At 35.9% G+C, this 21,471-nt stretch overlaps 1 protein-coding gene and 1 long non-coding RNA gene across 2 annotated transcripts; one reads left to right on the top strand and one right to left on the bottom strand.

Annotated features, from left to right (window-relative positions):
* Positions 1–3,967: 3,967 nt before the first annotated feature.
* LOC121761446 lies at positions 3,968–5,780 on the bottom strand. Its single transcript, XR_006041988.1, has 2 exons — positions 5,411–5,780; positions 3,968–4,210 (listed from the first exon to the last, which is right to left on the bottom strand). It is a non-coding gene; the product is annotated as an uncharacterized LOC121761446 (long non-coding RNA).
* Positions 5,781–11,957: 6,177 nt separating this feature from the next.
* On the top strand, positions 11,958–14,997 carry LOC121759913 (3-hydroxy-3-methylglutaryl coenzyme A reductase 1-like). Its single transcript, XM_042155488.1, has 4 exons — positions 11,958–12,923; positions 13,543–13,724; positions 13,996–14,342; positions 14,422–14,997. Exons 1-4 carry the CDS (start codon positions 12,064–12,066, stop codon positions 14,662–14,664), a joined length of 1,632 nt encoding a protein of 543 aa, XP_042011422.1. The 5' UTR covers positions 11,958–12,063; the 3' UTR covers positions 14,665–14,997.
* Positions 14,998–21,471: the final 6,474 nt, after the last annotated feature.

The following is a 21,471-nucleotide window of genomic DNA, read 5'->3' as shown; positions in this document are numbered from 1 at the left end:
AATATATATCATCAAAATAATCTATAAAATAAAAATACCAAAAATTCAAACTATAAGTCTAGTTGTGGAAAACCATCTTTCCATGATACTCGTGTAACGACTAATGCTCTCGGATAAATGCGTTGTTCAAGTAGACGACTTCCTCCGAGTGTGTAAAAGCATCTCAAAACTTTTAAGCACTAACGAACTTGATAGAGCTTGAGTAATACAGTGCTCTTAAAATGTATAGGGCATAAGAAAGAGAGGGAGAAAGGTTTGGTATGTAATCGGCCTACAATTCTATTCTTTTTATATAGATAAAATAAAGATGTGAAAAGTCATAAAATTAAAACATCATAAATCATTAAATTATAGTGATAGAGGTCAGAAGAGATAGAAAGTCAAAGGCCAAAAACGCTCATTTCATTCCTTCTATAAATGCAACCGTTTCTTTTCCTGTATAATTTAAACTGGTTTTTCTAGTACGTATCATACATTTCGTAATTTAATAGATTAAATATTCTAGTAACAGGGGCATTGACAATATTTATATTTATAGTCTATACAAATTGCCGGATAAGATGATGTAGTGTAAATTAATTAACATAATCAGTTTGATCTAAATTATAATATTTAAATTTAAAATGGCATTTCCTAAATACCCCACAATCTCCTTATACTCCACAATGGCATTTTTGTTGGCATACGTTTTATTACTGTAATTAGTTTTGGATCAACAAATTATTTGCTTAATAAAATAATTGATCATAACTGTTATGTCTCTTGAAACTCTTAACATTGTCTATAACTTTTCCACTTCCACTCCCGTAAATTATTAATTTATTATAACAACAATAAAAACCTTACACATTGTAATTTCATTTAAATATTTATAATGACACATTATAATCCCAAACAAAAATAATAAATTTATAATTTGGACTAATTACTTAAAATTGAATAAAATTTAAAAATAATAGATATGTAAATACAATTTAAATATATAATCCAAAACATAAAATTAAACAACTTTAAAAATCTACCAAACCTATACACATATTTAAGTATATAAAGTTGCATTATTTGTAAAATTAATCAAAGCTTCTAATAACCACTTTCTTATCTCTTAACACAATAACAATCACAGTTCTATATTAGTATTAATGGACAACCTAAACACTCAGATAAAAATAAAAAAAATTAATACTACTACACAACAATAATCATTAATATTAATATGAAAGAATTACAAGTACCATCAACCATATAAATATCAATTTAAATTTTCAAACAGTCACACATCCTCTCTAATTTTTTGGTAAAAAAGATATATTGCTTCAATAATTGTGCATGAAAATTATATCCAAGACCAAGCCGAAACTTATAACCCTAAGCCGAAACTTATTAATTTATTATAACAACAATAAAAACCTTACACATTATAATTTCATTTAAATATTTATAATGACACATTATAATCCCAAACAAAAATAATAATTTTATAATTTGAACTAATTACTTAAAATTGAATAAAATTTAAAAATAATAAATATGTAAATACAATTTAAATATATAATCCAAAACATAAAATTAAACAACTTTAAAAATCTACCAAACCTATACACATATTTAAGTATATAAAGTTGCATTATTTGTAAAATTAATCAAAGCTTCTAATAACCACTTTCTTATCTCTTAACACAATAACAATCACAGTTCTATATTAGTATTAATGGACAACCTAAACACTCAGATAAAAATAAAAAAAATTAATACTACTACACAACAATAATCATTAATATTAATATGAAAGAATCACAAGTACCATCAACCATATAAATATCAATTTAAATTTTCAAACAGTCACACATCCTCCCTAATGTTTTGATAAAAAAAAATATATTGCTTCAATAATTGTGCATGAAAATTATATCCAAGACCAAGCCGAAACTTATAACCCTAAGCACAAACCTAAAATAGTTACAAATTAAATAAATAAAAGAAATTGTGACCATGTATAAAGACATTGTCAATCTTCTTCTTCACTCATTCGTTCATTTCTTCTACAATCTACGGTTGTCGCAACCTATGCCTCAGCCCATTTCTTCTACAATCTACGGCTGCCGCAACCTATGCCTCAGCCCATTTCTTCCTCACCATCGACAAATTGACGATTCAACATCAAATTTCATTATCTCAAAAGACACATTATTTTAATTTGTATATTTATAGTTGAAATGAAAGCTAATATCAATTCTAAAAAATAAACTACAAATCTTATACTTACATAAACAATTGCCTTCAACACCATAACTGCCGAAGTGTGTTATAATTCCTGCAATTACATAAACAGTGAGAGTTAAATCAAAACTATTCAATCACGCTTATAGAAAACGTAGGATAAAGTTTCATCGGAAGATGAAACCGCCGAATAAAGTTTGTAAGAAAAGTGACCGGTGCAATAGAGATAGAGAATAAGATAGTGAGTGAGTGAGTGAAACGATGAAATATTTTTTTATCATACGATTTTAAATTGTTAATTGATTAACACAAGATCAAGTTTTGATTCCGAAAATAAATTGGTAGTATTGCAAGTTTTAAAATTGGACGATAGCTTTTCAAACCTCAAAACGGTTTTAAAATTGTATTTTGAAGTATAAAAACGCCGACGCAGAATAATATTGTCACAAAATTGTGTGTAATCTTTTTTGTATTTTGTATCCATTTAAATCAGTACTACACTTTATCATAGTCGAGCTTCATTACATTGCAATATAGTGACCCTAATACGCTAAAAACTCAAACCTTGAAACCTAAATCCTAAACCCTTAACGTTAAAATATAATCATTATGACCAACAAATGAGCTAAATATAAATAAAATCCTCCCTCCGTCCTAGTTCAATTTTACTTTGTTAATCACTTTAAAATAAACTTTAATAATAGAAAAAAAATAAAAAGAATATCATAACTTCATGTTAAACAATATGAAGAGATTTGGAAAATATGGAGGGAGTGAAAAACGTGATGAAAAAAAATATGTGAGTGGATAAATTACCAAATGTCATATATTTATAGTCCAAAAAATAGAAGATAACTCCTCAAAACTTTTTCACTTTCTTCACCTATTATTAAAAATTTTAAAACCTTTTAATTTCCCAAAAATTAAAAACTAAGCGATACGTAAATGTTATCAAATTTTGGAAAATGAATGATAATAATTTCCGCCATTGTATTTGTATGAAATGAGTAACGAATAAATGTATAATAAATTTTGGAAAATGAAATGGAAGGCCATTGAAGCAATAATCTCAGAATTTACTTTACAACCTTTCGGTTAATCCGCATACTCATACAACAAAAGGTCGTTATTCCTCATACTTATAAACACCAATCAATGGCAATATTAAATGTCCGTAATTATATAAAATACTTCAACACCAATGTAGAGACTTTAATATCAAGGGGATATTGAAACCTCAATCAAAATTCAGTAAAAACCAAAACTTTTCATTTTGTCCACTAATGATTAGAATTAAATAAAACTTTTTAATTTCCTCAATATTGAAACCCCACAAATTGGCAATTTTAAATTTTATATCAATACGTTATTAACTACGGTTAAATTTTATTGGATTGTATTTTATATTTTATTATTAATCAAAGTAATGAAATATGAAAAGACGCTAAAAATGAGAAAGAAAATTAAATGATTGAATTAAATAAATTTATATTATATTATTAATTTTCTCACAAGCTTCATGCTTCATGTTGCGCAAGCAATAGACGTGGAAAGTAATGCATCATTATTAGCAGGTTTTCAAATACCATGCTTCAATTTAATTGTTTTATGAAATTCAAGTTTTTTTCAATAGCCAATGAAATTCTAATATGCCTAAGAAAAATTGCATATAAGAAAAATTGTAACTTCATAATGTTGCTCTTGAAAGCAAGTATAAAAGCAGTAATGTAGTTCTTGAAAGCAAGAATGAAAGCAAGAGAGGTAAACCAGTCTGTCAATATCTTGAATTGTTTATAATTTCATGCATACTGAGTAATCGGTGATGCAATAATTCTACGAGTTAAGTAAGGTAAAACTGAATAGCCGCAAATCTCCAACTAAATTATGTCTTCCCATATGATAATATCTATTTTTTCAAACCAACAGGTTGTGGATTCATATCTTGGTGCAGAACTGTTACTTTTGAAGCTTTCTCAAGGCAAAAGTATACCTGCAAAAATAAGTGAAGATTTTACAAAATAGTTGCCCACATATATTTTTTAATTGTTTGCAATAATATAATGAATAGAATAAAATACAGTAATAAAAAGGAAAGATAAGAAACTAAAATAAGATAAGCATCAAAAGTAAAATAACATAATTAAAAACACAAATTAGATTAAATAGCTGGGAGAGAAAGATAATACTCCACATGATTTGACGGACAGAAGCATCTTTACTGAAATAGTATTTTTTTGATTAATAGAATTGGTATTTATAGAAGATTTGAGAGTAACTCAATGGTACAGTATTATTTATTGTAAATTAAATTAATAATAAATACCATTTATATCTTGTGACCTTTCAAATTATTTAAGTGGAAGTGAAGAGACAAAACACATTTTCTCAAAACACTACTAATACATTATTTAGCCATGAAAAGAGATGATTAAAACCCCACATATAAAGAGCAAAAAATTGACTCTGTGCTCGGTAAAGAGCACTTTTTATAATGTGTGGATTCCTGCAAGCATATGAGCCTAGCATTATAATTACGAAAGCAATTCAATAGTATTAAAACCAAATAATTACTATAGAGAAACAAAATCCTTACCTGTCATTATTGTAGAAGAAACGGACCATAAAGATTTGGAGAGTCTCTCTTCCAAAATCTTATCAATTTCCTCAATAAATTTGAAGTAATTATTCAATTTATATTTCAAAGCCTTATAAAAAATTGTAGAGCTCTGATTCACAATACATGAATGGGGATATTTGAAACAACATTTTGATTAAGCTCTAAGAAGAAAAATGAATCTAATTCACATCACCTATAACAAAAGATTCCAATTATAATAGTTACAGCATTAATTTAATGCTCGAATATAAATAACATAATAATAAAAAATAATACTCATATTAGAATTAGTTGTATAATGTAAACAAATAGGTTTTAAATTAATATTAGACAAATTCAGATACACTTATGACTATTGTGTTACATACAACACACTTAATAACAACAAATTTAAAAAATAGGCATGCAAATAAATAATAGAAAATAACTAAACGATTTAGATAATATTAAAGTAACAAAATTAAATATGAAGAATTGGGAATATAAACAAACATTATTATTATATAATAAAATTTATGATGTAGAAAACGAACTTCATATTAAACTAACATTGATAGAGAGTCAAGAGAGTACCTAAAATTTGATCAAATCTCTGCAAAATGTTCAACAAAGAATGTAATGAGAAAAAGATAGAAATGTGTGGATTATAAGCTATCAAATGCTATATATTTATAGTAGAAATTAGAAGTTAATTTCTTTCAAAACCTTTCACTTCCTCCACTTATAATTAAAATAAAAGGAATTAACTTCCTACAATCAAAACCTATAAATATGAAGAATAAAACGTTAAAAAAACTGAATAATTAATTTCATTGATTGGTGGGGTCAAGACTTTATAGGGGACACGTTATTTCTTATATTATGATGAGAAAGTTTTTATTCTTAAATGTCTAGATTGTAGTATTTAAATTATATATTTAAGCTTAAATGATAATTCCATAAATACCCCCAAAACTCGATAATATTTAAAGACATTTTAACTTCTCTAAGTATAATTAATCAATAACGGTTTCTATGCATTTAAATTTGTACGTTACTAATTAGAGTGAATATAACCTTGTATTCAATTGATATAGTCTGAATCAATTTATTTGATGCTTTGTTGGTGCTATATGAAATTATAATGAAGAAAACGTGCACATAACTTACAAATGTTGTAATCCTTCATTAAATCTATTGAAATATAACATTAATCTACATATGTATACATCATTAATTGTATTAAAGAATAGTAACTGTCATATTATTATTGCTGCAAAACTTTATGCATAATTGGTAGTAAATGTTACGGTTTTAATTACAAATGATTAGTGTAAATATTTAAATTAGTTTCATCTTATAAATATTTCAGAATGAGGACAGAACTTATAAATATTTCAAAATAATGCCAAAACTTAATTACATTCATTCTGCATCTATACATATAAATCATTTGAATCGATAATTTTTTTGTCAAAGTGGTCGTTTATAAATGCCACATTATAAATTAATTGCATAACTTTAATACATACACATGATTCAAACAAATTAATTGGGTGGTAAATTGCACTAATTATTTAATCTCAATAATGACTATATATTAAGAATAAATATTGTGAATAGAATAAAGTTAATTCATACTCATTAATTTTAATTTTTTACGTTTCAAATTACGACTATATATTAAGAATAAATATTGTGAATAGAATAAAGTTAATTCATGCTCATTATAACTGCCACATTATAAATTAATAATTGTATAACTTTAATTCATACACATGATTCAAAAAAGTTAATTGGGTGGTAGTGGTGGTAAATTGCACTAATGATTTAATCTCAATAATGAATTGGTAATGGTAATTAATATGTTTTAGTGATACAAGGGTGTCTAATGATTTTAATCTCCCGCACCATATTGTTTAGCCAAAATAATTTTAAGAAATGCCTAAAAATAGTGACAGTTACGAAAATTAAATGGGTTAAATATGAAAGGCCATTTAATAATTTTTCTTAATTGCATTTACATCCTTTACATAAAATAGCTATTCGAAACGTCCAAAAACTCAACTTTTATATATGTATAGATGTTAATTTCCTAAATCCCGTATGAAACGAAAACCATATAATGGGCCCCGAGCATAAATTCATTGTGAGAACAAATTTACATTGCTATGCTTTCAAATTTTCAATTACATAGATATGTTGATTTACACAATTATTGCAAATATTTACTAATAAATAGGAAAAATGTAGGAATGAGTACAATTTAGACACACTGTGTATGCTTATGTAGTGAATAGTTTAATTTGGACCACATAAATTATTGGGTATGCTAAATCCTTACGATTGTTCGAAAGTTCAAAACTATATTTTCGAGAAATTGGACCACTAGCACGTAAGTCTATCACATTATTATATATATTGAGTTTATTTATTTAAGCTATATCTCGATGTTGAAATAATTGAGTTTTTCTTCAAGTATAGACTAGTGTTAATGTACTTCGCTCTTTAATGTACACATGATGCCTGAAAAAAAATGTAATCATATAATAAAATTAGTAAATAAATGCCACGTATCAAACCTCAGCGGGATAATATTATTTTGTTCAAAAATTAAATGAAAGTTTTTACTAGTATAGATAATTGTAAAACAGGAGCAGTACTTAAAATATAAAAATACTTTATATTTATCAACTAATCAATTTGGAGTCTGTTTGGACGGCCACATTATCGCACATTTCGTCATTTATTTGACGTGGTAGATTATACTCCTACTAGCTTATATTTTCATGAAATTATTAAAAGGACCACGAAAAAAGATATAGGCCGAAGTTGAAGCTTTGGATATTTTACTTTGGTATATGTGTGTGCTGAAGTTGAAAGTTTTGGAAACATTGTGTTTTCACTCATATATTGTCTATTGCATAATTGAAAAACAATAATTCTTTCGTCCCACTCAAGATGTCCATATTTTTTAGTGACACTGGATTTTAGAAGAAGTTAATAGGTGAAGTAGGAGAAAAATGTAGTTAAATACTTTAATAAGAGATGAATTTATTTTCAAATATAAAAAATGGATATCTTAAGTGGGATAAACTCAAAAGGAAATGTGGATATATTGAGTGGGACGGATGGGGTATTGTAAAAGTAATCATTTGAATTGTACGTAGTTAATAGTATAATACTACTAACATTTAATTTAATAAAGATTCAACAAAAAGTGTAGTTTTTGAGAGTAGCCTAAGTAGTCATAAATTTATCAAACGATTAACTTGGACCACCTCATATATTAATATTCTAGTTTATGTCCCATGCTATTTAATTTGTTAAGAGTATATATATTTTTATGAAATTATTAAACTGGAACTGGACCACGAGTGTGCGCCCCAAGCATGTCTTTTATCTAACTAGTTGATCGTTACATGTACATTATCCCCAATTAATTTACTTATGTTAGTAGCCACCTATATATTTGAACACACACAATATTTGGTAAGAAAAAATAGGGATGAAATTAATTGAGGGCCACTTCTAACACGTGCATGTGAAGGGTGGTCGTATTGTTAACATCATGCAACATTTTATGTTAGATCCACTTGCAATATCTCACTTTTATACGAACTACATTGTCGAAGAATTTAATCTACTTTCTTTTTGCATGTATACACTCTACAAATACTACGTTCATGGAGTAACAAAAGCATTTGTACCTTCTTTTCTTTTTTTGGAAATGACTAAACTTAGGATTTATATCAAAATGAGTTTTAAATAAATCGTTGTACTACTAGTTGCTTCGTATATCAAAAAGTAAATGAAACCACGTTAGTTAAGTAAGAAAAGAGTGTGCAACTTTTTAAATTATCATACGGGAATGAGAACATGGATTCTATGCAATGGGCACGAGCACGAGCACGGTATATTTTTGTAAGTTTTTCTACTTTTATTTAGACCATCCACAATAACCGCCCAGCGACCGCCCAGCCGAGCGCCGGCGCTGGGCGGTCTATTGCAGCCGCCCAGCCGCTGACTGGAGAGAGAAACCGCGCAGCGCTGGGCGGTGGCGTGGCGCTGGGCGGTCGGCTGGGCGGTCCTTTCGGCGCTATTGCAGCTCCCGGATCGCCCAGCGCACCGCCCAGCGCGAAAATTAATTTTTTTTTTCCGAAACACTATATATACGCGCTTTGCTCGTCATTTTCATTCGCACCATTTGTTTTAACGAGTACTCTCTCTATCTTTCTTTCTGTTCAAGATCAACAACGGGAAATGGATCTCAACAACGAGCCTAGTTCCGGGAGTAGCGGGTCACAAACTCCGTCGATCCCTGTGGGAAGTGGATGGGGTCAGGTGCCCGGGTACTACAACATGTACCCATGGCAGCAGATGATGCCCGGGGCCCCAATGGGGGGGAGTCCGCCGGGGGGGTTTCCGCCGATACCGGGGTGGGTACCCGGGATGCAGATGATGCCCGGGGGAGCACCGGCGACACAGTGGACTCCGGGGGTCGTACCGGCGACACAGTGGACTCCGGGGGTCGTACCGGCTACACAGGGGACTCCTGGGGGGTCCCCGGCGACGGCGGGGGATGTCTATCGCCCTAGTTTTGATTTTTCGACTGGGTCTTCGCACACATCGACCCAAACACCCTTGGGGTTTGATAGTTTCTCCTTGGATGAGTTGGGGTTTGATACTCTCGGAGCTCCGGAGACTCTAGTTCAGGGGGGGCAGTGCCGGGGCGTGGCGCCCCAAAGAAGAAGGGCAAGAAGAAGGTCGGCGAGTCGTCGCAGCCGGGTGAGGAGGAGGTACGGAGGAGGTGGACGGACGACGAGAACGTCGCTCTCAGCAAGGCGTGGGTGAGTGTTTGCGACGATCCTCTCGTTTCGAACGAGCAAAGGATCGTCAACATGTGGGGCAAGATAGCAGCAGCCTACCAGAGATTTTGCCCGGAGGGGAGGCCCCGCAACAGGGAGGATTGCCGGAAGGGCTGGAACCGAATCAGGGCGGCGGTCTCCCGATTTTCGGGTTTGTACACCAACGCACTCCGCATGATGAGCAGTGGCCAAACGAAGGATGACTGCAGGAGAATAGCGGAGAAAGCCTTCCCACTGAAGGGTTTATACAAGGACTTCACCTACTGGAACTGCTATCTTGTACTGAGCGAGTCCGAGAAGTTCCGAGTAGGTGTCGACTCTGGCTGGCCGAAGAAGCAACGACTGAACTACACCGGCGATTACAGCGGCAGCAGCGGAGGTTCCCACGACCTCCCCGAGACGACGCAGGAGTTCCCCACGCCGCGTTCGGTCGGTGGCCGACCTCGCCCGATTGGGCGCAAGCGCGCTCAGCAGGCGGCGAGAGGGAACGCCGGAGCTTCCCAGGAGGTCCAGTCGGCATCCCCCCTTGGCCAATCCACCCAGGAGCTCAAATTCTTCGCTCGCGCCCAAACGCGCGCTCAGTTGATCAAGACGATGGCCGAATGGCGGGTGGCGACGGATCCCGTGGAGAAGAGCGTGCTTCAAACCTTGCTCATGAGCCTGCAGGACGAGTTGGAGGCTATACGGAGGGAGACCGGTGGCGGCGGCGGCGGCGTAGGCGGCGGAGGTGACGGCGATGGTGGCGGCGACGATGGTGGCGGCGGCGATGGTGGCGACGGAGGCGACGACGACGGAGACGAGGAGTGAATTGTCACTCTTTTTTATTAATGTATTTTTTTTTAAAATTAATGTACTTTTTTTAAATTATTGTACTTTTTTAAATTTTAATAGTATTATTAAACTTTTCCCGTATATGTCTCGTAAATTAAATTTCGTATATTGTGTGATTGTTAATTATGTCATTTTATATAATTGTTATTAGTGATATGGCTATTGATGTGGCTGGGCTATTTATGATGTGGCTAGGCTATGGCTGGGCTATTTATGATGTGGCAGGAGGATTTTAAGTGCTGATAATGTGGCAGTGGCTGGGCTATTGCTGGGCTATTCCTATTGTGGATGGTCTTAAGTGTCGCCGCCTTATAAATTAGTACTAATATTAGAGCAAATATTTATGTTACAAAGCAATAATCGACTATACATAAATCTCATTTAAGTCAGCGGAGAATTTTTTTGTCGTCAGTTACAACAAGTTTATTGGAGTACTTTTATAAGGCGAATAATAATTCTTTATTTGTCATACGATAATTTGAGAAGGAGAAGCGTCTTAGATCTGAATTTCCATCTGCATTAATTTTCATTAAAACACCCATCAGCAGTTATATACCCAAATCAACAGAAAGCTACCAATTCGAACAACTTCGCGTGTTAAAACAAGAAATTGAGTCAATATTTGATAGTTTATCTATATTACTATGGTAAAACATGACATTTCAATCGAAGGAAATTGTACATAGGTTTATGCTTTACACGCAACCATACTTTTTTATAGTGCATATTAGTATCACAATTTAAAAGGTTGAATTTTGTAGTAGCACTAGCGGCGGGGTGTCAAGTTTGACAGTTTTCATTTTTTAGACGAATAAAAACCAAACATATTCTCTAAAATGCTTTTTTGAAACAAACTTATGTTTAGCTCTCTCTAATTAGTGATTAAGCATTTAAGCTGTAGTCTAGTAATAATGGTTAATTTACAATAACTATTGAATATTTTATGTTTTAAATAAAGTTATCTTTGTGATGGAGTAGGGACAAACCGTATAAAATTTGTATTAAATGTTCACCTACATATACCTAAATAAATGAATGCATTGTGCAAAAAGAAATGTGTTTTCCAGTCTAGGAAGTTGCAATTTCGGGAAACATAAAATAATTCATCCTTAATTTCACCATACTTTTGAAGGACAAAAAGAAATAATTATTCACACCACCACTGAATATAATGCACTTAATTTTGAAAAGACGCTATTATTTATTCTTTTATGTACTTATATAGCAAACTAATTTAATTTTGATGACACCATTTGATCTTATCTACGACTAAGTATATTAGGAAAAGTTAATGGATGAATAAGCAAAATCAGAAATATATAGGGTATATTTGAAGGCAGTGATAGGGTATATTAGTAGTCGTGTTGTGAATTAAAAAGAAATTAGGTGAAATTGATTTATTTATGTAGTAGAGCGTGAGATGAGGAAACAAACAAAAAATGGTGAAGTGTGCCAGCGCATAAACTGAATACTCCATTTGATGCTCTCCACTATAAAGAAACCAACTCCCGACACCATCGCTACTCTCTTCCTTCTCTCTCTCCCCCGATGGATGTCCGCCGGAGGCCTCCCCAGCCGCAATCCTCATCCCCAAAAGCCTCCGATGCTCTGCCATTACCGCTCTATCTCACCAACGGCATTTTCTTCACGCTTTTCTTCTCCGTCGCCTACTTTCTTCTCCACCGCTGGCGCGATAAGATCCGCAATTCCACGCCGCTGCACATACTGTCGCTCTCCGAGCTCTTTGGACTTCTCTGCCTAATTGCCTCATTTATCTACTTGTTAGGGTTTTTCGGGATCGATTTCGTGCAGTCCTTCATCTCCAAGCCGGAGAGCGATGAGGACCACCAGAGGTTTATCCTCCACGAAGATCGGAAGATCCATTGCGGATTGCCGCCACCCAAGGCCAAGCCGGTGGAGCTTCCGCAGGACGATGAGGAAATCGTTGAGCGCGTCGTTTCCGGGGAAATCCCGTCGTATTCGCTGGAATCGAAGCTAGGGGACTGCCTTAGGGCGGCGAAGATACGGCGCGAGGCAGTGCAGAGGCTGGCGGGGAGAGGTGTGGAAGGCCTGCCTTTGGAGGGGTTTGATTACGACTCAATTTTGGGGCAATGCTGCGAGATGCCCGTGGGGTATGTCCAGATTCCCGTGGGGATTGCGGGTCCGCTGCTGCTCAATGGATGTGACTACTCTGTGCCGATGGCCACCACGGAAGGCTGCCTCGTTGCCAGCACCAACAGGGGTTGCAAGGCAATCTATGCCTCCGGAGGTGCAACGTGCGTCCTGCTGCGAGACGCCATGACAAGAGCTCCGGTTGTCAGGTTTTCGTCCGCGAAGAGGGCCACAGACCTCAAGTTCTTCCTTGAAGACCCTCTCAATTTTGATACGCTGTCGGTCGTTTTCAATAAGTAAGTGACGAGTTTTTACTTTTTGTCTGCATGCTGTTTGAGTTACTGTTGGAATGTATAATCTCTTCTCTTGTGTGTTTTCTTTATTAATTTGGTTCAAATATGGAGCTACGGTCCTTTTCTTTTTTTAGGATTTCAGCAATTCTGATGTGATTGGTCTTTGATGTTCCATCTTCTGAAAATTACACTAGATTTTAAGAGGTGAGGTGAGTGGAATGATGAGGATACAGAATTTTCAGAAATAGACAGATTTTTAGTTTTAGAGGGTTGCTGCTCCAATTTTGGCTTGTTCCTTGAATTTTCAAGGGATAATTATTTTCTTGATATTTCGAGTTTTCTTTAGGAGTTTAGATATTCTCATGTGTTTGACGTTGCTGCGCCTTCTAGAATTAGGGATTGCGAATTTTGAATCTGATGTCAACTGGGAAGTTGGTTTAACTTTAAGGATGAGAATTGGGAATTTTCAGAACAGACTAATTTAACTTTTATCTTTACTACATGCCTGGATTAGCCTTCAAGATAATTTTTTTGGTATTTACAGTTTTAAAGATCTTGATTTTGAGGTTCTTGTAAGTAAAAGGTATCATCTTTATGATACGTATTATTCTTTGTTGCACAGGTCGAGTAGATTTGCTAGACTCCAAAATATTCAATGTGCAATTGCTGGGAAGAATCTATACATAAGATTCAGTTGCAGTACGGGCGATGCCATGGGAATGAACATGGTTTCGAAAGGTGTTCAAAATGTTTTGGACTTCCTTCAGAATGATTTCCCAGATATGGATGTCATTGGCATTTCTGGTAAGTGCTTTCTTCTGATTTTGCTGCAAGGTTTTAACAATGATTTTGGAATCTTCCAATTATTACGTGCTTCCTTGTTTTTGACTGCCATGAGCTCTCACATGCATCCAGTGAGGACTAGCTTTTTTTTCATTTTTCATCTATAGCTGCCTTATTGTATTGTATTTCAGTCTGTGCTTGTGAATTTGATCGTGTTGGCTTTATAGTTTTTTCGGGGACCCTATTTTTCATAGGCAGTATACCAGAGTATAATTTGTCTTGCTTGGTGCAGGAAATTACTGTTCTGACAAAAAACCATCTGCGGTGAATTGGATCGAAGGGCGTGGAAAATCAGTTGTATGTGAGACTGTGATCACCGGTGATGTGGTGTCAAAGGTACTGAAAACAACTGTACCCGCCCTCGTGGAGCTTAACATGCTCAAGAACCTTACTGGCTCTGCTATTGCTGGCGCTCTTGGTGGCTTCAATGCACATGCTGCGAACATCGTCTCTGCAATATTTATCGCCACTGGGCAGGATCCGGCTCAAAACATTGAAAGTTCCCACTGCATTACTATGATGGAGGCTATTAATGATGGCAGGGATCTTCATATTTCTGTGACAATGCCATCCATTGAGGTATATACAAGATCTTATTCGTAGAGTATTGTACATCATAGGTTGAGGATTAAAACGTGCCCTTGTTACTGTATCCTAGGTGGGAACTGTCGGGGGAGGAACTCAACTTGCATCACAATCTGCTTGCCTAAACCTGCTTGGTGTAAAGGGTGCAAACAAAGAGTCTCCTGGATCCAATGCTCGGCTCCTGGCCACCATTGTCGCTGGTGCTGTCTTGGCAGGAGAGCTCTCACTAATGTCTGCAATTTCAGCTGGTCAGCTCGTTAAGAGCCACATGAAATACAATCGATCAAGCAGGGACATCACGAAGATTGGCTCCTGAAAGTGGCTGGTGTCAACAAAGTGGAAATGCAGGCCAGAGGGGTGGACGAAAGGTTACAGTCATGATGGGCCAGGAGAGGCTGGAATTCACGTGCGTGCAACTTTATGGAATGGGACTCAACTTGCCAGCTCTTGCCGGGCAAGTCTTGTGAATGATCTGGAGTTCTCCTCCAAGTGTTTGTATTGCTCTTATTTTCTTTTCTCCTCATTCCCGCCCTTGTCTTCATGTTTTTTCTTAGTGAATCGAAGTTTCGCTGTTGGCTGTAATGGAGGCCGGTTTGCCTCACCAAGATCGGTTTATATGTTTGTAATGCTATCTTCTTGTTTTGCTTTAGCTTCTTCTTATTTCTAGTTTTACAGGTTAAGATCTCTCTCTCTCATATATCGTGATCACTGAATGTGGAGAAATTAAGTTTGAAGCATGTCTGTAGACTGTAGTTATGTTGTGGCTCTGATTCAGTGGTAGGGTCGAATTGTGAAAAAAATCTAAGTTTTTGAAATGTATTGAATAGAGAATATTTGAATTCAGATCATAGTTTAGGATGAAATAAATGAGGAATGAAAGCAATAATCCTTAGTTTGGTGAAGAATGTAAACCTATGTAGTACTCCAATTTGAAGTTTGATTATATCAAAAGAAAAGGAGTGTAGAATTTTCAGAACTCCAACTTAAATTGTTTGGCTTAAAACTTTTATTTTGATTATCAATACTACTGTCATATACTTTTACAATATCAGTAATAATTTTAAATAATAATTTACATTTTACATCTAAAATTTGTCGTTATGTATAAATCGCGAGAAGGTGACAAATTAAATTTTGGGATCAAGAATAATCTATCTATTAATTAACTCTAAAAGGTGCTTAATAAGGAATATACTCCATTACTTGTCCCCAGCCCATGTGACGATGGCATCACCAATTGGAGAATCAGTTAGCTACCCAATTAACAATAGGATTAATTAAGAAATCAAATCGTGATTAAGATCGACAGAAATGTTAACATGACACCGAATCTTAATGATATTTTTAGCGTATGCCAGCATAATTCAGGAATCAGGACCACATTGCAAAAATGAATCGTTTACACATTATGATGGAGTAGTATATTCCTTTATATATACTCCTGTATTGGTCCTAAAATACATTGTTATTTCTTCTATTTTATGAGCTAAAAATTACACGAATTTTTACTTGTTTTTATTTATCCACTCGGTTGCCAACTTGCCATTACATGGTACTGAACTACCCAAATCGATGTAGAGCACACGAAAAAGTAACACAATATGGATGAAATTATGGAGGCACAAATCCTAGCAGGAAACTAGGATTCTGGACGAGAGTTTTTGAGAGAAAAGATCTTTTTATTAATCAGTTCTCAATGACTCGATCTACTGGGAATAGAATTCCCCCTACTTGATTCGACTTACGACTCAAGAAAGAATCAAGAAAAAAACCCGAGAAGATTGACTCAAAATATTAAACAAATAGATTTTGCAAATAAAAGGTAATAAAATAAGGAAACAAAATATATGGAAAAGATCTCCTATGAGATATGAAATCTTTATACTTTGTGGGCTTCTTCGAGACTCGTTTTGGGAGTTCCAATTGGGCGGGACCTTCTGCATGGTTCTGGGAAAATCGGGTTTCTAGAAGACTTTGCCATTAAAATAACGAAAATGTACCAAATTTGATATCTATTCCATATATGGGAAAAACGCAAATGACAATGGCGTGTCTATAAGTAAAGACGCCAACGGAGGTGGCGTTTCTATACGTAAAGACGCCAATGGAGTTGGCGTTTTACAATGACGTCGTATTTTAATCGTATTTTCTCCAAATACAGCTAACTTAAAACACGACAATTATGTTAAAGTATTAAGTGATAACACGCCAACAAAGTTGGCGTTTTTAATAGTTAGAGACGCCTATGGAATTGGCGTGATTAAGTTAAAAAACGCCCATTGAATTGGCGTGTTTAAGATAAACACGCCAACTTTGTTGGCGTGTTTCTGTTGAACCATATTTCCCCCAGATCTCCCCCAAAATCGTGAACCCTAAACACTTTCCCTCCCCAAAACGCGAAAACCCTCCCCGAGGCGGAAAAACGCGTAAACACTTCCCTTGCTCGGGTCGACCCGGTGGTGGATTTAAGCGTGTAGATTTCGATTTTGGCTCATTCTTCCAAACATTAGTCCTCCCAATCGATAAGTATATATAATTTTTGACTCATTCTTCCAAACATTAGTCTACCAATATTTGATGTATTGTTATGATAGTACATATTGTAGTGTAATTTATATAATTATTTGATGGATTGTTATGGTATTATATATTGTAGTGTAATTAATAAAAATATTTTGACCAATTGTTATGGTATTATATGTTGTAGTATATCTAATTTTTTACATATATTTGATAGGTTGTTATGATAGTATATATTGTAAAGTACTTAATAGAAATATTTTTTTACCAATGTTTGTGTTTTACATTAATGCAGACAGTATGACGTGGTGTGTCAATTTATATTGGGGTGGAAAGATAATTCTCGGACCAGTTATTTCATATGATCCTCCTTTTGCAAAAGGATTCATTATGTTGGATGAAAGTATTTCCTACGATAAGCTTGTGGAGACAATTTGTGAAAGGATGAGGTTAAGCATATTTGACAACAAAGTTCAAATAGTATGGAAACGTCATATATTCTATGGATCTTCAGTCACGTTTATAGGTATTCTACTAGAAGAAGTATGCATGCCACTAATGTTTAGTGAGAGTATGGCTACAGAAGATCAAATTGAATTGTATGTTGAGTATTCGGCAATTACTCAACAACATAGTCATCATCTCATAAGTTATGATGTTGGTACGTCTACGAGATGCCAAGAACCATGTTTCGCTGCAACACAAGATTTTGATGTTGGTACGTCTACAAGAGGCCAAGAACCATGTTTCGATACAACACAAGATTTTGATGTTGGAGGCGTGCATTTAGGGGACAGTGACAATTGTGATGTGGTTGAGGCCATAATTGGTCATGATAAAGCCGACTTTCTTGATCCACAATCACCTTATGATTCTGAAGATGTTGACCCGGATAGTACAGACTCATATGGTGCTTCGTCGGATGATGACCAATTTGTTGTTTCAAGACCATAATTATTTTCACATCTTACCAGGTCCATATGATAGTTTTGATCCAAAAAACTTTTAGTCTGATGATCCCAATGGTTGGAGAAACAGCAGTTGAAGAAACAGTGGTTGGAGAAACAGCAGTTGGAGGAAGAGCAGTACGAGGAAGAGTAGTTCCACAGTTCCCACAGCCTGGTATGAACTATTTTCACACCTTACCAGGTCCATATGATAGTTTTGATCCAAAAAACTTAGAGTCTGATGATCCCAATGTGCATTATTGGAGTGAAAAAGATCCGAGCAATGTCGGTTTGCATACTAAATTTAAAACGAAATTGGAATTGAAATCAGCTGTGACTTTTTGGCATTTGGAAAAAATACGACAATACACAGTTGCTGAAAGTAAAGGAAAGAGATGGCATGCAGTTTGTAAGTGGCCACAAGGAAATTCGGAAGATAAGTCCTTACCGCCATGCTTGTGGGAGTGTCGAGCAACATTGTGGAAGCTTGATGAACGCTGGCAAATTAGAGTGTTTAGCACTGCTCATACTTGCATGGGGGATCGTAATTATAATGGGCACGCTAATATTTCATCGGGTATGATAGCGTTGAGTGTTCGACATCAGATAGAAAACGATCCTTGCTACAAGGTAAAAGCAATTGTGGCGGATATTGAAAATAGATATAATGTGAAAGTTAGTTACAAGAAAGCATGGTATGCTCGGAGGACAACTATTCAGCTTGTGTATGGTTCGTGGGAGTGGAATTTCAAAGTTTTACCAGCTTATTTGAATGAGTTGCAAAGACAAAATCCTGGCACAATTGTCTAATGGTTGCATGATGACAGATTAAGCAACGGTATGAACAAGGTTTTCAAGTACGTATTTTGGGCTTTTGGTCCAGCTGTGGAGGCTTTTCAACTATGCAAACCAGTTTTAACGGTTGATGGAACTCATCTACGTGAACGATGTCGAGGTAAAATTCTTATTACCGTTGGATTTGATGCTAATAAGAAATGTTTACCTATTGCATATGTCATTGTTGATGAGGAAACCATAGAAAGTTAGAATTGGTTTATGGAACGTATTAGACTTCATGTAGCCAAGCATGAAATATGTGTAATATCTGATAGGTATGTGGGAATCATAGATGCAATGAATTCTCCCATATGGAAAGAAAAACCCAATGTTGGTCATCACAGATTTTGCTTGGTACATGTTAGAAAGAATGTTTTGCAGAATCACAAAGGTATCATGGTCAAAAGACTTGTTTAGAAAATTGGTATTGCTACCAAGAAGCGCATGTTTAAGATCAGACGTCGTTTACTTCGAAACGTCAACAACGAGACTTTGCAGTACCTTGATGCCGTGGAGTTAGAAAAATGGAATTTGGCGTATGACAAACACAAAAGATGGGGTGAGGTGACCACTAATATGGTGGAATCTTACAACAGTGTGTTGAGAGGCGCAAGACAACTCCCAATCAAATCATGCATTGATATGATATTTTGGAGGACAATAGAATGGTTCAACGAGCGGTCAATTGCATCAACACAGTGTGCCACACCACTTACCCCGTGGGCGCATGAAAAGGTGTGCAAAAATGATGTAAAAGGTCAATTACATAATGTGAGAGCACCAAACACTATTGCAGGGCTTTATGTGGTTCGAACAAAACGTCGAATTGGTGGAAAGGGGGGTAATAAGTGGAAGGTAAAGTACTTGGAGGCGAACTGCAAATGCCAAAAGTGGCAGATGTGGAGACTTCCATGTTCACATGCAGCGGCAATTGCGCGGTTTAGAAACGACAACATGTTGTCGCTTGTTGACCCCGTATACCACACAAGTGTTTGGGTACACCAATATTCTACGGTGTTCAATCCAATCAGACACCAAGATTATTGGGACGTGCCTGAGTGGACTTTGCAGTGTTCACGAACTCAGCTACTGCCCCGAAGTCGCGGTCGATACCGTACAACTAGGATTCCTAATCAGATGGATGTCCGTGAAGCTGACCAGACACGAGCCTGACGCCGTTGTAAACATTGCCGTCAACCAGGTCATGACAGGCGCAACTGCCCCACTTCTTGAATGTTTGGACTAATGCATTGTGTAATATTTGTATTTATGCATTGTGTAATATTTGGACTTATGTATTAAGTATTATTTGCATGTATTTTATTGTGATGGTGAAAATTAGGTGACTAAAATTATAAAGACTGAGTGCACCCGACCGAGTGTTTTTGGATTATTACATTCCCGGTCGGGTGAACTCACTGGACTCCAACTTGTTCATTTTGTCTTGTTACCCACTAAAGTATAAAACGCCAACATAGTTGGCGTGACTTACATAACCACGCCAATGAGGTTGGCGTGTTTTACATAACCACCCCAATGAGGTTGGCATGTTTTAGGCCAGAGACTTTCACCCGACCAGGTGGATTTTATGTTGAATAAATCCACCCGGTCGGGTCGACAGTTTTGTTCATGGCCAGTCCAGAGACTTTCACCCGACCGGGCGGATTTTATGTTGAATAATTCCACCCAGTCGGGTCAACAGTTTTGTTCATGGTCAGGCCAGAGACTTTCACCCGACCGGGTGGATTTTATGTTGAATAAATCGACCCGGTCGGGTGAACGTCGAACTGACGATTGTTGAAGACAATGTAAAACGCCGACCTGGTTGGCGTGTTTGTAAAAAACGCCAATTGACTTGGCGTATTTATGGAAAACGCCAATTAGTTTGGCGTGTTTTAGAAAAAAAAAGGGTAGCCTTTATCAAATTACCCCGCTTATTTTGCAATTATCAAACTAATTACCCCACTTATTCTTGCAATCATTCCCAAATCAAAAATATAAATAAGCATAAAAAGAGGATGCATAAAATTATCAATATAAAGAGTGCAACTCAATGAACAAACTCGAATATCAATTGCATCACCAAATACAAATAGTTGGGGTTTAGTTTAATCGTCTCGCCGTTTCCGCATAACCAGGCCCCGTATCCCCTTCCCGATTCTGGATGTCGATCTAGGGATCCTAGAGGGTGGAGTATCTTCAACAACAGCGTTCTCTAGATCCTTTTCCAAAAAAATCATCTCGCACAGACGACCGCGGTGGAGAAGCGTGGACATCACTGAGGCCAATATCTTCTCCTGTACCACCGGTGTGGCTGATAGAGTGACTACCTCGAACTGCAGATCTAGGTGGAGGTGGATCCACAAAAACTTCATCTTCGTCATTTACGAACTGAGATGACGACTCGCGGCAGGCAGTTTTCTTCTTGGTTCGTCGTTTTCCCTTTTGCCTCACAGGTACGTCCATGTCCATTGCAGAGCGTTGGGAAGGATGATAGTCTATCAGCTCAGCCTCCCCAGATATCTGCAGTCCGTCTTCAACCATCCTCGAAATGGTTTCCAAAGCCGCATGTTCTGTCATATCTTGGCCACTTAGAAAGTGGCGTATGTTGTGAAGCGTCTCCACCTACAATTTTCAAAGTTAATTACATATCATAATATGAATTTAAATAATTACATAGTGTTTGCAATTTACCGCGAAGTTATGAGAGGATACCATTTCGTGGAAGCCCTCTTCAGCATGCACGCCAGGTTTGGTTAAATACACCATAGTTATTTGGCGGAACCAATTCATGTATTCATCGGTTGCAACAGGCTCCA

The sequence above is a fragment of the Salvia splendens genome, chromosome 13 (assembly GCF_004379255.2).
Source record: "Salvia splendens isolate huo1 chromosome 13, SspV2, whole genome shotgun sequence".
Taxonomy (NCBI): Eukaryota; Viridiplantae; Streptophyta; class Magnoliopsida; order Lamiales; family Lamiaceae; genus Salvia; species Salvia splendens.
This window is presented reverse-complemented; position numbering and strand designations above follow the sequence as displayed.